This window comes from Larimichthys crocea, chromosome XIII (assembly GCF_000972845.2).
Source record: "Larimichthys crocea isolate SSNF chromosome XIII, L_crocea_2.0, whole genome shotgun sequence".
NCBI lineage: Eukaryota > Metazoa > Chordata > Actinopteri > Sciaenidae > Larimichthys > Larimichthys crocea.
The window spans coordinates 33,706,671-33,722,613 of record NC_040023.1 but is presented as its reverse complement, the minus strand read 5'-3'; the positions used below and the strand labels follow the sequence as shown (position 1 = coordinate 33,722,613).

Below are 15,943 nucleotides of genomic sequence, written 5' to 3'. Positions count from 1 at the left end.
GTTTTGCCTTCTAGCTACATTAGTTACCTTGCTGGTTAATTATCCCGTCCCCTTGGTTTTCCAGCTTTGTCTTGGCTTTTTCCCTTTCTGTACTTTTGCTTTTTGTTGTCATTGTTTTCCGTATTAACAGTGAACAGAGCTTGCTGATAGCCTCTACCATTTTGCCGTTATTAATGAAATGTCATTTGTAGGGGAGTTCATAAGGGCCTTGTATGAGTCAGAGGAAAATTGCGAAGTGGACCCCATGAGAACACCACCCTCTGTACTCCCAGACCACCAAGCCAATCTCCGAATGTGCTGTGAACTGGCACTCTGCAAGATCGTTAACTCCCATTGGTGAGCAGTTAGCAAATATATATTGAAAAAAATACTATTATATAAATACTATTATACAAAGACTTCTTCAGGGGGCTAAATAAACTCTGAATCTCCACAGTTTGTTTCTGATATTGTAAGTACGTCTCCTTCTCAGTGTTTTCCCTCGAGAGCTAAAGGAAGTGTTTGCCTCCTGGAGAGTGCGCTGTGCAGAGAGAGGTCGGGAGGACATCGCCGATCGTCTCATCAGTGGTTCCCTCTTCCTGCGCTTCCTGTGTCCCGCCATCATGTCCCCGTCACTCTTCAATCTCACGCAGGAGTATCCCGACGAGCAGACGTCACGCACGCTCACCCTCATCGCGAAAGTAGTGCAAAATCTGGCTAACTTCTCCAAGTCAGTTTTATTTCACTTTTATTTTATTTACCGTCTTCACAGTTTGAATCCAGTCACTAACTGGTGCACCAGCATGCGAAACTTATACTCAGCTCAATGTCATCAGTTCAGTTACAGCTGGTAACCATATCCCACTCTTTACCTGTTTCCTATCTGCCTGTTTTGTCAAGTAAAGGTGTTATTTTCTTTTAATAATAATTACAATAATAATAATAATAATTAACTAATAATTAAATCTTAATTTAGCATTCCTCTATGAACTGAAAAAAAAAAGTTGGGCATCAGCTACATTAAATACTCAAATATTTTGCACTTTAAATGTTCAGCGTTCCTTCCTTGGAATGCAATGACCACATACAATACTTTACCTGTATTCAAAACTTTATAAACTTTATTAAAGCTTGACTGAGCTCAGTGGACACAATAGTAAATAACAGTGACAGAGCAACAGCAACAGAGTTGAATATTTGGAACATTTGCACCCAGGTAAATTGATGGAAATGGTGCATATTAGTGGGCCAAAGACTGAACCCTGGGGTACACCTCCTGTAGTGATTATTATTGTGGAGCAGCCCGTTTTACGTTTTCATTCTGAACCTATAAAAAGTAGAATGTTTGTTCACAATTAGGCAAACAAGATACCGTATGTGAACGTCCGTTATAAGTGAACAAAACGTCCCTGATTTTCCTTCATATTGTCTGAGAAACATGTAAATGCTCCGTGTTTTTGCAGTGATGTCGTTGTCAGTAGTAGTTTTGTACAGGAGCCACCATGCTGTAACTCAAGTTTGTCTCCATTTTGTTTATTTGACTCATAACCACATAGTAAGTGAAGGTAACATGCAATTTTCATTTTTCATCATGCATTCAAACTAAAAATGTATTGTAATATTTGGTCTTGAACTGTTGTCACTTTTGTGTGTCGCTCACTTTCTTCTAACTTTCCCTTCTCTTCTCTTTCATACCTTCTACCTGCTTATCTCCTCACTGGCCTTCCTTCCTCTTCCCTCCCTCCATAGGTTTGGCAATAAAGAGGAGTACATGTGTTTCATGAATGAGTTTTTAGAGATGGAGTGGGCCTCCATGCAGCAGTTCCTCTATGAGATCTCCAACCTTGACAGTGTCAGCAATGCAGGTGGCTTTGAGGGATACATCGACCTAGGCAGGGAGCTGTCCATACTGCACAGTCTCCTCTGGGAGGTCATGGCTCAGCTCAGCAAGGTAAACACAAACATGAAACATCATGGTACGACATTATAAACTGCAGTTTTACCGAAATAAGACACATTTTTGTGTCCATCCCTCATGTTGGACTGGATATGTAATTTCAGGATTAAAACAATTCAACGTCTCACTGTTCTCTCACCTCAAACCATTTTTTTTGCTAAATGAGGCTGTAAGTCATTAATCAGACTTGAACTGTCATTAACTTACAAGTGCCAGGTGAGTGGAGGCGGATACGAGGCATTTTAATGAACCGCCGCTACACCGGATAACTCAGAAATAACGATCTTTATATATCCGCAGCGAAACTCAGTTTCTTTTTCCTTTTAATCACAGGATGCCATCATCAAACTGGGTCCTTTGCCTCGCCTCCTGAACGACATCAGTATGGCCTTGCGTAACCCACACCTCCAGAGGCAGCCCAGCCATCAGACAGACAACAGGGTGCAGGAGAGGCAGACGGACTGGGTGCAGTCACGGCCGTGCTTCAACAGGGGAATCTCATCCGAGTTCCAAAACCTCATGATGAGGGATCTTAATAGGTAAAACGTTCATAACATAACTGCTAAACTCTTTATACACAGAGAGCAAGCTGATATCAAAGATCCAGCAAGCTTGTGTGCTGTTCCCTCAAATGTCATTGTGTTATTACTGAATTTCAAACTGTAAATCCCCACACTTGAGTTATATGTTATATTATTTTGTCTATTCATTCATTAATTGTTATATATAAAATGTCAGAAAGTGGCCCAAAAATCCCAATCTGACTTTTTTCATCTGACTATCATTTCAAAACCCAAAGATATTCTGTGTTTAACGCTGTACAAGATGGAGGAAACCAGTAAATATTCACATTTAAGAAGCTACAACCCTAAAAACATGGCTCAAATTGATTAATCAGTTATCAAAATTAATTAGTTAATCAGCAATTCCTCTAATTATGTGTTAGTCTCTATCTTTGGCTATCGTCTGCTTCACCCATTACTGTCCTCCAGCTCTATAGATATCACTCGCTTGCCTTCCCCTACCTCCACCGGAGGGGTCATGCCATCCCGCTCGCAGATGAGTTTTCAGGACCGTGACCACCCCCATCGAGCGTCCTCCAAAGACATGTTTTACGTATCACGCCCTCCCCTGGCCCGATCCAGCCCAGCCTACTGCACAAGCAGCTCGGACATCACGGAACCAGACCCTAAGGTGAGTTTTATCACACTGGTTTGGGGAATCATCATCCCATCCGCTAGGTTTATCTTTTTACCAAAGTGAGGTTAGTATGACGTGCATGTTAGTCATACTTGATAGAATCTGCCATCGTTTGATCGAGGCTGTAGTATATCATGACATCTGCTTTTTTTTCCACTGATTCACCACGCAACTCATCCTAGCGGTATTTCCTGGGAAATACTTTGAGGCATTCCGATATCCAGGCCTCGCGGTAAAAACACCCGCACCACCCTCACCCATATCATCCGTGGCCACCTAACATACATAATAACAGGGGCCGCACTAGCCTCTCATATCCGTTAATATTTAGGTGCTCAGTGTCAATAAAAGCGTATCTATGATGGACCTCCAGGATTCCCGAATGAACAGCGTGTCTAACCTGCAGTCGGTGGACATGCTCAACTCCTCCCAGGCCTCCATCGCCGGCATGGGCAGCTTCGGAGGGCTGAGCAGCGGAGGCGGTGGCGGCCTGGGGTCGGGCCTGAGCAGCCAGCTGCGGGCCGGTGGGAGGTTGTCAGCTGGCTCTGGCGGCTCCAGCATGTCCGGCGGCCTTCGGCTGAGCCAGCTGAGCCAGATGGGCACCACCACCGACTCGCTATCCCAGCAGCAGCAACAGCAGGCCGCCGCCATGCGCTACCCGCTTTCCTTCCAGAATCCACTCTTTCATCTGGCGACTGCTGATGGGCCTCAACAGCAACAGCTCCATCACCAGCACAGCCGGGCTCAACCTCCAGCGCCGCTGCTCCTGGCCCCAGACCCCGAGCCCTCTCACCAGGCCTACATCCCACAGTTCGCCCACGGGGGGTTCTCTCGCAGTGAGGACCTGTCCACCCTCAGGACCAGGGACGGTCACCTGGGCCAACCCAGCATCATCCACTCACACAGCTACAGTGACGACTACAGCAGGGCCGAATATGGACGCAGGCAGATGTCCATGCAAGTGCAGGTACACGGACGTCTGTTGTGTTTTCATGATGTTTTAAAGCCACAATGTGTAGCTTTTTTTGGTCTCTGTTGACTGTTTTCATTATTGTTTAATCGATTATTGTTTACATTTAATGAGAAGTCCATCACAAACTCCAAAGAGCACAAGGTGATGTCTTCAGGTTGCTTGTTTTGTCTGACCAATGACCCAAAAATCAAATATATCCAATATATAACAGCAAGACAAAAGCCGCAAATCCTCATGTTTGAGGAACTGGAGCTAGTTAATGTTTAGTATTGTCTCTTTATGAAAGAGTTTTAATAAATTATTTAAAGGTCTAGTGTGTAGGATTTAGTGCCACCTAGCAGTGAAGTTGCAGTGAAGATTGCAACCAATCAAAACTCTACCACGCCTCACCTTCTCCTTGCAAACATGTAGGAAAAACTGTGGCTGCAAAATTCACATAAAAAGCAAAAGGTCATAATGTAGGTCGGTGTTTAGTTTGCCCGCTCAGGGCTACTGTAGTAAAATAGCATTTCAACATGGTGGGCTCCATGGAAGAAGACCCGCTCTCACAGTAGATATAGAGGGCTCATTTTAAGCCAATGAAAACACAACAGTTCTTATAATCAGATGATTACAGACTAATGAAAACATACTAATGAATATCATGTCCAGTTCCTGCCAATAGATACTCCTAAATCTTACACACTGGACCTTTAAGAGGACAGTTGAAACGATTAACTGACTCAAATTCAAGTTAGTTGATCAACAAAATCCAATAGGTGCCGATTCATTCAGCAATGGGAAGATGTCACCATGGGCTTTAAGAAGTTCTGTACACCATTCTTCGACATTTAACAGACCGAAAGAGTAATTGGATAATGGAGAATATAATTGGCAGATTAATTAAGAGTGAAACAAATCATTAGTTGCAAGTTCTCATGGGTTCTTGAAGAAATACGCCCAATCATCGCAGCCTCCTGGATCTTTTTAAACGTGAAGTTCAGCAGCAGCATCATCTGCCCTGAAAAGAACTGAATTAAAATATAAATTTTATGTGTTTTCTTTCGAAGGATAACCTTCAACAGCAACAACAAATGATGGGCATGACCTCGCAGACAGGAACCTCCCACTCCTCCCTGGCCACCACGCCCCCCACCACAGTCCAACCCATGCGCCAGAGTTCTGTTGCCCCGCCTCCCACCCAGCGCGTCAAGTCCCAGACCTCCCATCAGCTGTCCGTCAGCGCGGCCGCTGCCCCCGCTGCTCCGGTTAAAACACGACCGCAGAGCGGGAATCTCCTCCAGTCACCCGAGTCCGGCTACGGCGGCGGCAGGCAGCACGGGCCACGGCAGCTGTCCGTCAAAGACAACACTGCCCCGGGTCTGCCCCACCAGCAGAGCTCTGTCAGGGAAAGCCAGAGTCCACAGGGAACCACGAGTCAGAGCACTCAGCAGTCACCACAGCAACAGTCTCAGCAGCAGCAGCAGCACCTGCTCAAACCCACCATGAGCAAACAGGTAACATCTGCACGCTCTGGACTCATTTTATTCTCTTTGTTTTTCTCGAGCAGCACCTGTGCTCATGGCAACAATGTGTGTAAGATATCAGTTACTGTATATGGCTTATAATTGTCTGTAATAATGGCTTGAGTCCCACCAGGGTCCAGCCATGCTCAAAATGTATGAACTCTGAGGCACTTTGCATAAAAATGTCTTGCTATGACACTGACTCTCATCCACCTAAGAACTCATGTTCTCATATTCAGTGTGCTGGCCTTTCTTCCCAGGGCTCCCAGTCTCCATCCACCCTCAATCCTCCAACCCCAGCCAACGAGCGAACGGTGGCCTGGGTCTCCAACATGCCTCATCTGTCGGCTGACATTGAAAGTTCGCGGATTGACCGTGAAGAGTTCAAACTGAAGGAGTACTCAAAGAGCATGGATGAGTCACGCATGGACAGGGTAGGTATCGCTTTTAGGAACTGCCCTTACAATAAAATTCATGCTTTGAGTCGTGTGTGTCGTTGCTGAGCAGATGGCACTCAGATCTAGATTTAACACAGAAGTCCAGAGGTCTCAAGCAGCCAAATGTGTTTGGTATCGTCACTCTGCATCAGACTTCGTGCAGCGACTCTAATTTTGAATGTTTTTAAAGTGTTTTCCACCAGACACTGACAAACCAAAGCACGTAAATCTAATTCAGCCTCCCCCTCGATGTTTCTGCCTCAGGTACGGGAGTACGAGGAGGAGATCAACTCCCTGAAGGAGCGCTTGGTGATGTCCCACAAAAAGCTGGAGGAGTACGAGCGGAGGCTCTTCACGCAGGAGCAGCAGACCAGTAAGATCCTCCTACAGTACCAGAATCGACTCGATGACAGTGAGAGGAGGCTACGGCAACAGCAAGTGGAGAAAGACTCCCAAATTAAAGGAATAATTAGCAGGTAAATGGAGGCTGTTGTTGGGATGGAGGGCAAAAGACAGCTAAGACATCATGTGTTTTTTTTATAGGGAGGCCATTGGCGGGCCACATTGACTTTATTTTTGTTTATTTGTGACGCCTTCGGTGAATAGACTATAAAATATGTGGAAAAAGTGACATGTCCTCTCAGATAAAGATTGATAGCATTAATTAAAATACCGTACGTCTGAGGAGTAAGTGGAAGCAGAGGACTTCGGTTGACACAGTACAACTTTAGCATATTGGATTGTATTTAACAAGAAACATCAACTCGAAGCAGTGATTTTTTTTCCTTTTTTTGTTCCTGAGATTACATATATTGCATATTGGAATATGGCTCTATTTATAGTGGTTGTTATCTTGCAAAGAATATTGGAGGGTAGGAGGTTATTCCAGTTTCATTAAGCCACTCCAGGCCTGGGAGAAAGGCAGGGAGCTGTACAGTATATTGAAAAGCCAAAGCTGCAGACATGTAATGAGTGACAAATTAAAATGAGAGACTATTATTAGGAAGACAGAGATCTATATCTTCTTTGATAAGCGTGCAGGGCATGTTCCCTCTGCGGTTTGGTTCTGCTCAACTGAGTTAAGCTGGACAAAGGAGTCTTTGATTGTCCTCTAAGCTCTTGTTGTAGTGAATCTGCTATTATAACTTCACAACATGGTTTACTTGTTATTCAAGTCATATTTGGATGACTGTGGAAAACTCCAGCTGAGTCCTAATTTACTGAGTGCTTGTGTGAAATTGTAAGGTGCAGTTGTTGTTGTTGTTTTTTCCGAGTGCAGTCTTTAGTTTACTTTATCGATTGACCACAAAATTAAGTAGCTGATGGGAAAAGAGTGGAATATTGATCGTATCACAGTTGTATTCAGACACGAAAAACCAAATGTTTGCTGGATGCGGATTCCTCGAGCGTTTTAAGCGTGACTGCACATTAGCAACGCTGCCCAAATTTAGTTTATTTTTGTATTGTGGAGAGAGAGAGAGTTGAGATAAAGAAGGGAGAAAAATATTTTCTTGTTCTGTGGTCTGCAACTGAAGGGTGGATATCTGGTGACAGAGAATATTGCCACTTCTAATCCACTCCAGGAAAGAAGACACGGAATGAAGACAGAGACAGTCCTGCTTGTCTTTTACGGGAAAACATCTTTAACGCCGTAACTCTTTGTATATAAAAAAAAATCTCTCTATCCTTGTGCTGTTGCACTTCTCATCAGCCATTTTTATGAACACAGCTACTAACTACTGGAGATCTCGGGATCATTTCAGATGATTCCGCCTAGATTAATTTTCAGTTGACTCTCTCACGAGATTGCATTGTAAAAAAAAAAAAAAAAAGACAGAAAAAAGACAACAAAAAAAAAAAGCACAAGAGGATTTGAGAATTTGATAACGTCAGAAACCTGTCTGCACTTTTTAAAGCAGCACAAAGCATTGTTTTGGACCTTCAAGGCACAGGACTATGGAAGACCATGGTTTAATTATTACAGTCGCTCTTCCATTTTAATTCAAGGTGAACCATGATCACTGAAGGACTGCTGAGGTATCTTTCTACAGAGTGAACATGGAGACCGATACCTCTCTCTCTCTCTCTGTGTCTCTTTTTTTACATCCATACGATGTAACATGAAGAGAGGGGAGAGAGAGAGAGTCACAGACTATGATGAAGATTCAAGCATGAAGGCATAAAGGAAATATGCCGCATAATAGAGAAACTTTTATCGGAGCGCTTAAAGCCAAATCATTGATTACTGCTCCCCCTCCCCTCCCCGCCGGAGTATAAGCTTAAAGCGAATACAGTAAAAAAAAAAAATCTGCTGCACACATGAAGCAAACTGTGCGGGGAAACTGATATTTCCGAGGCTTACACTTGCACACTTGTGTGACTTTTATCATCTGACCACACAGAGATGAGTCAAGTAGCAGATCTGGATTCTTCCGAGTCAATTCCACTCACAGTTCACTGAGCCAGACCATGTCATCGAAATGCATTGCAAGGCTTGTGCATCGTCTTGGATTTTAGTCTTAATGCACTTATAGGGTAGAATGCAAAGGAGCGCAGAACGTGTGGATGCCAACAAACATGGTCTTCGGGCATCGCATTGGATTGATTGGACTCTAAAATCTTAGCGAAACGACAAGGGTAACCACAGCCTTATGTTATATTTTATCTTAAATTGACTTTTTTGTTAAATTTTCACACTCAAACACGCATTATGTTGATGCAAACGCAACCTCAGGTTCTGCAAAAAGGGGAGCGTGTGTGATCCTGAACTCATGGCTCCTATGTAGGCTTGAAAAAAAAAAAAATCTCTTTATCTGCAGAACTAAAACACTTTTTAAGCGTTGTGTTTTCGGAGAAGCCTTAATGTTCTGTGCATAAACTTTACGTTAAGCTCAGAGCAAATCCAATATCTGTCACTAGACCAGATACACTCTTTGTTTTAAACAATCTAATTTAAACCAAAGCCAAATATTGAGTTTTAGACCATGCTAGGTTAAATCCACTGAAAACACTGAATCCACTTTACCTGTAGCACCTTTATCTATTTTTCTTTTCTTTAGGGGTAGTGATCCATTTAGTTGGCTACAGGCTCTCCAATTTGATTTATTTTCTTGTCAAAATATTTTAGTGATTATAAATAAATATAAACTATTTATCTTCCCCCCACGCTGTTTGCTGCGATCTGAACAACAGATTTAGACGCAGCGAGTTCGCAGTAGCGGAGAGGGGGGAAAAAAATCAATGGTCTTAATTGTACCTGTCATAGTAATAATCTATTTTTAACTATAACCCATAGCATATTAAAGTCTGTGATGCAAGAGCCATAACAATAATAATATATGAGATATATATGAATTCTATCGAGAGTGAGATTATAATTATTTTAACCTTGCAATAGCTAACTTTTTAGCAGGAGACGCGCAATAATAGATCTCTACATGTGCTGTCTGTGCAAATGCACATGCAGGATCCTGCTGAGGTGTATTGTATGCATCTTGTGTACATAAAGAAACAGTAACTTCCTGCCAAAATCTTTTACCAGGTGCCATCCACAGTATCTACACACACACATATATATAAAATAAATAAATAAATAAAGACCTGGAATACTGTAAAGTGCAAAAATACCACAGAGACAACATGACAACAGTGACGTGACTCTTTGACAACACGGTATGTTCTGCAAAAAGTGTGTTCTTAAGTTCTCAACTTGTTTTTGTTTTTGGGGCTTCTCTGTATGGTGTTTGTGAATTTTTCTCTGCATTTTAAATGAAAGACTGCAAATGGATATTATTTATTAATTTAGAGCCGACAAATCTTCTATCTGTATGATTTTGCTGTATATGCTTGGTATGACTTTTGACCTGCAGTCCGTCATTGGTGGTGTCCAGTGACATGGTGATCAGAAATAGTTGTTTTAAGAAAGCTAGACAGTACTGTCATTTAACTTATGCAGTTACAGTATTATTTAAATATTATTATTAAAAAGGGCATCCATATTTATTTTTTATTTTTCCCTCTCCAGAGATATCGATAATATTCTGGTGTCAGTATATCCGCCTCTCTTTTGTAGCAAGAATATATTGATAGGCTGTATAGATTGTACTACGGCAAAACTTCTGTTTTTAAATCTTGCAAATGAATTCATAGTGGTGATGAGTTTTGGCTTGATGTGTGTGTGTGATTGACATGGCTTGTAGCACAGCCAAGGGTTTATAGTCACTTTTTTCTACAGACCTGTGTCAAATTTTGTTGCAAATAATTCTTAGTTTGTTTTAACCAGACGGGGTTTTGGGGGGTTCTGCGGCGTCACGCGGCAGCCGGACGTCGGCCCGAGAGGTAAGTTTCCGGTCAAATATGTTGGAACTTGTCGGCAAAATGAGAAAGAAAGTATTTGCAGCTGCTGTTTGATTCAGGTCTGTTGTTTCGTTCTGTTGACTTTACATCATATTTGACACCTTTTGTCTCTTGCCTTTTTTCTCTGTAGCAAAATATTCAGACATTGTGACCTCATGTTGGTGGATACACACATTGTTTTGACTACATGTACGACTTGACCTCAAAAGCACACTACTTGAAGTACAACTGGATATAAAAAGCTTAACTGTTTTCTTCCTCTCTTTTTTTTTTTTTTGTAACATATCACCCACATGAATCATTGTCTGCCTCTTGAAGTCATGTCAAAATCTTAATGCTGTATACCCATGTTACATTCCATTGTTTTTCGGGACAGTGCTTATATTTCTGTCTGTGCTTACAGTATGATTGATTCGTTTCTTTTTTTCCTATTCTCTTCTTTTGTAAAAAATAACTCTCGACACTGTACATTATTTGTGGAATAAAACATCCAAACACTTATGTTTGAAACTTCACCTGTGGATTTTCGTTCTTTATTGTCAAACATGTGCCTCTCTGTGTTCTGAATAAAAGGAAAAAATATATAAATGTGCTGAATATGTGACCCCAAAAGTGGCTTGATTGGTGTTATATTTATTCTGCACGGAAACATGGCGGCAATTAAATGTTCCTGTCGGTTATTGGATTGGCTTAGGTGTCCCTAATGAACACACGAGTAACTTACCCAGACAAACTGACACAAACGTTGCAAAGCACTCTTACAAAGGGATGATACTCCAGCGACTTTGCTGTAAAACGCATGGACTCGATCCAGTGAAATCTTTCATGCGAAGACTTAACTTCTATTTGGCTTTTCATCACCACCATAACAATATTCACAGTTTATCCAGTTGGCTGTGTAACTGCACGGTAACCTTTTAATGTGAGAAATATCCTCGAATGACCCTATCTGGAGTTGAATCCCTGGCACTTGGATAATCACGAGAGCCGGCGCCTGTTCGGTGGCTCGTGAAAAACTGCAGCAGTAACCTTGCGTCGTATCCGCTAAGCGAGAGTCTTTTGAAGCGATTAGTCAAAGGATTTTCCACCAGTGCCTCGGTCAATCCATATTACATAACGTGGGCAATTCCCTGGGGATGATTGGGATCTGTAACCGAACTGTTCACTTCACATAATTGTCCACAGTTGGCCGTAATTGTGCTTGGAAAACACCTTAAACGGAGTAAAAAAGCTTTGATGAATCCCATGGGGGGGCGAGAAGAGAGAGGAAAAAATAAATAAATAGGCTCCACCAGTGAAAATTGGCAGTGCCTCAGAAAGCATGGCTTGGGTTACTGCTGCTCAACATTTGCATGAGCATTAAAAGACTAAGCTGCCCGTCGGGTTTGGGATTCAGATTTGAGATCCAGGTAAAAAAAAAAAGAAAAAGCAACATCCAATCACTGTGGTTGTTGTTGCTGAGACAGATGTTGGACATGCACCTGCTCAACTTCTTGTAACATCTTGATTTCATAATACTCCCTCTCTCTTTCTTTCTGTCACCCCCCCTCCTCCTCCCCTTCCTTCCTTTCTCCCCCCCCCCCTCCCTCCTCTCTCTCTCTCTCTCTCTGTCTCTCTCTCTCTCTCTCTTTCTCTTTCTCTGCTTCCAAGACTCATGGCTGTGGAGGATGAGTTAAGGGGAGGACCCGTGATTGAGCCAAAAACCAGGATTTTCGCTGATCAGGTCTGTGAGACTGCTTCTTCTCTCGTCGAGTCCGTACGATGGCCCGTGCTGTCTTCTCTCCTTCCCCTCTTCTACCTCTCTTTTTTGTTTCTTTTTTTTACCCGGCTACCTACTTTATTATTTTGTCTGCTGTGTGTATGTGGTCCCTCTGATTGTCTTGCCCTGTCCCTGAACCCTGTCCCTGTGTTTTGGGTTTGACTGCCATCTGTCTGCCAACATACCTGGGAGCTTTGAAGATCCAAAAAAAAAAAAAAAAAGTAAAGTGTTGTTGCTGTTTGCTCAAGCTATGAAGATGTCTGACTCTAGCTGGGTTTGTGAGCATATCCCGGTCTGTGATGATGATGTAGTTTCTGTTTCTGTCGAATGTTTCTGCTGAGCATGTCGGAGTTGAAGCTTATTTCCACACATGATGTAGAACCAGACTTACACTCAGGTTATTGAACAGCTGAGGCCCCCTCCCCAAATGCTGCATCGTGGCAGTGCTGCTGCTGGTGCTGCTGGTGCTGCTGGTGCTGGTGCTGCTGGTGGTGCTGGTGGTGCTGGTGGTGCTGTTGTGTCTTCAGGAGCTTCTCTCTCTTTTAGTGCTTTTCATTCCATGCTCTCAACCCGCCCCCTTTCTTATCCTCTCGAATTGAACTAGCCCACCTCCAAGCATGAGTCATGCTGTAAATATAGCATGTGCGTGTGAACATATATATATAAATATATATGAATATATATATATACATATGCCTTTGTTTGAGGAAAAATGCTATTAATGGAAGATGATAAAAGCAGCTATTCAGCTCACTCATGCTGAGACTTGGACATCCGTCCGGATCAGTTTCTTTTAATTACAGCCGACGACACTCTCACGCTCGAACTGAAATAATCCTTTATATAAAACTTTTTTCTTGATGACTGTCACCAACAGTGGTGGAAGAAGTGTTCAGATACATACAAGTAGCAGCAAATTCATTTGACTCAAAGGTCCAGTGTGTCAGATTTAGGTGGCAGATCCATAAAATAGACTTAGATTATCCAAAATACTTGTTCTTGGATAATCGATTAGTCGACCTTTCAGCTCTAATCATAATCTGCGATCGATGTTGCATCTTAATATTTGCAAATATAATATTGGGTGCCAGATGGATAAAGTTTGCAGCGTAGGATGATGAGTGCCATAAAATGTAGGCAACAAAAATAAATAGATGACACCAAAAAAAAACTCTACATTGACTGTAAATAAATAGATTCAGGACTCTTAGAAGCACGATGAATCATGTTAAGTCTCGTTCTTTGTCAGCAAAAACAAAAAAAGCAGTATTATTATTAGTTTAAAAAAAAAGATGTGATTCTGTGACGCAACGCAATGTTAGGATTATATTCCATATGAGGTCACGTGAAAATGAAATTTACAAATCTGTGATCACACAAAAAGCTTCGCTCACATTGCATGTATCTGTCATATTCATGTTTGAAATTATAATCAAGCTTTAAAAAAAATCATTAACACACATCTTTAATTAAGTCACATTATTGTGTCCATCTCCGTGCTAACAGGTGATAAGCTCACAACTTCCGAACACACTTAACTTCATTTCAATTCAAATTTTTAAATTTTTTTCCCCATTTGATCCTCATTAAATTACATATACACACTGTACATTTTTTTGCATTTAGACAAAGTCTTCCAGTAAAATAAATACTTTTTTTAATATAAAAAATGAAGAACTGATTAAAGTCAGTTATTAAATTGAATTACTGATTCCATACTTCATTATTTCTCTATTAACAAGTAAAATGATCAGTTTGAGGTGGACTTCTTCATTAATCTTAATGGATATGAATAAGAAACACTCGTTTGGAGCCATTAAAAGCTTAATTAAAGGCTTAATACCAACAATTTAGCAACAACACATGACTTTATATCCACCAGTGACAATTCAAGCTGCAGTACTGCCTTGACAAAAATGTTTCTTGGATTAGAGAAGCGCGCACAGCGAGCAGCATCCTGCTCCGCGTTCAAACTGTGCTGGAGGTTATCCTCAGTGTGGTGTTTGAAGGAGCGCGGAGTCCTTCATTCCAACAGATCAAACCGTACAAAGTGAAATCAGAAACACGGTGGGAAACTGGCACCACCCACCGGCCTCCAGCCGCTAGCCAGTACAAGCTGGTAGACTATGAAGGTGGCTGGTTCAGACACAAAATAATGATTTATTATATCAAAATCATACACCATATGTGTTTTTACTCCCTACTGTAGAGAGACAAATCCTTCAGGCTCTTCCTTGTGGTCAGAAGTAAAGTACAGCCACTGCTGTTTATAACAAAAAACCCAATATACACAGATAAGTGTGTTAAAGCCAGCAGGAGCTGCAGTGGATGGATGTGATAAGGTAAACACCTGCTGTATAATATAATGCAATTCAACACAAACAAGACTTTACAGCCGTGCGAGCGGCTCCACGAGGCTGTACTTTGGCACAGCGGTACTTTGAGCTTAATGCTAATGTCAGCATGCTGACACACTCAGGATGACAATGCTAACATGCTGATGTTCAGCAGGTAACTGTTTACCATGTTCACAGGCTTAGATTAGTGCAGCGGCTCTCAAACTGTGGGGCGGGCCCCACTGGTGTGGCGTAGAGCCACTGTCTAAAATTAGACTTAAATTAAACCACGCACGCACTTAAGGCGTTATATCAAGGGGGTTTGGGGTTCGGTACCTTGCCAGTACCGTGATCTGGCACCTCTACAGGTACCAGTTTACACTCCATACTGGTCTATGAGGGACTTGAACCAGCCACCTTCAGGTTCCCAAGCCAAGTCCCTGAGCTACTTATAAAAAAGTTACAACCTGCTTCATATAGCATGCAAAGAGCACATAAAACATAAAAAACAGACAATAAAAGAATCAAAGTACTAAAACAAATCATAGGACGATAAAAAAATAAAATTTATTTGGCTCTGAACACAAAGTACAGCTGAGGCTTTACAGGTATCTAGTCGTATACCAAAGTATTTATCATCTGCGCTACATGAAATGTGAAGGGATCATCAAAGTTACTACATTTCTTTTTGAGGGTACAAAATTTTAAGCCAAAGTCAAGATATAATCCAAAAAATCACAAATGTCAAACTGCATGGTGGCGCTAGAGGAACAAAATCATCAGGGTGCATCATCTGGGAACCATGAGCCGTGCACAAAAGTACATTACAATCCATGTAGTAGTTAGTAGTGACATTGCTACATCGCTGGCATGGCTTAAAAACTACGACTTTTCTCGGACTCAGTATCAGTAGTAGTCTTTAGTACAGAAGAACGTAATGAGGCTCAGTTCTGCTGAAACATTTGTTTAATCTACACGCAGCTCACGGTGCTCTCAGTCGAACTCGTGTGAAGCTGTTCAGGTCACTTTTGTGTTTTAGCTTCAGGGCCACATAAACCCCAGCACTTACGATGACACTCGGCTTGATCGGGTCAGACCGGTGGACAAGCAGCAGCTGAGAGAGGAGGGGGAAAGTAAATTAATATGGAATGAGAGGAGAGAGGCATGATGCCATTGTTTCTTCGGGCCAACTGCTACCAACTTTACAAAAAAAACTTAATTAGACCACCCATAACAACACAGGTGCAGGATGCCATAATCCTTCCCACAACAGCATCCAGATGAAAATAAACACACGCTGCAAAAAGTTGACTTTGAATACAGGCATTTGAGATTTCTCTGCTATTAGAAGGGCGTGAATACATTAGTAACTGCTGTATAAGTAAATAAAAGTACACCTCAGCAACTGATAAAGTAATAACTGCCAGATAATGTAACAAAG

The 15,943-nt window shown here is 41.9% G+C and overlaps 1 protein-coding gene across 8 annotated transcripts in view; it reads left to right on the top strand.

Moving 5' to 3' along the window:
• Positions 1-15,943, top strand: part of syngap1b (synaptic Ras GTPase activating protein 1b) — a 132,037-nt gene that overhangs the window by 104,327 nt on the left and 11,767 nt on the right. For 5 of the 8 annotated variants that reach the window (XM_019279110.2, XM_019279102.2, XM_019279104.2 and 2 more), the window contains 10 exons: positions 192-336; positions 473-709; positions 1,729-1,930; positions 2,270-2,475; positions 2,929-3,130; positions 3,510-4,103; positions 5,159-5,605; positions 5,875-6,048; positions 6,316-6,527; positions 12,058-12,130. In XM_019279110.2, coding sequence (XP_019134655.2) covers positions 192-336; positions 473-709; positions 1,729-1,930; positions 2,270-2,475; positions 2,929-3,130; positions 3,510-4,103; positions 5,159-5,605; positions 5,875-6,048; positions 6,316-6,527; positions 12,058-12,130 — 2,492 coding nt within the window. Of the gene's footprint in view, positions 1-191; positions 337-472; positions 710-1,728; positions 1,931-2,269; positions 2,476-2,928; positions 3,131-3,509; positions 4,104-5,158; positions 5,606-5,874; positions 6,049-6,315; positions 6,528-7,634; positions 10,763-12,057; positions 12,131-15,943 lie in introns of those variants that run through there. The other 3 variants (XM_019279106.2, XM_019279103.2, XM_019279107.2) reach the window with 3 other exon arrangements.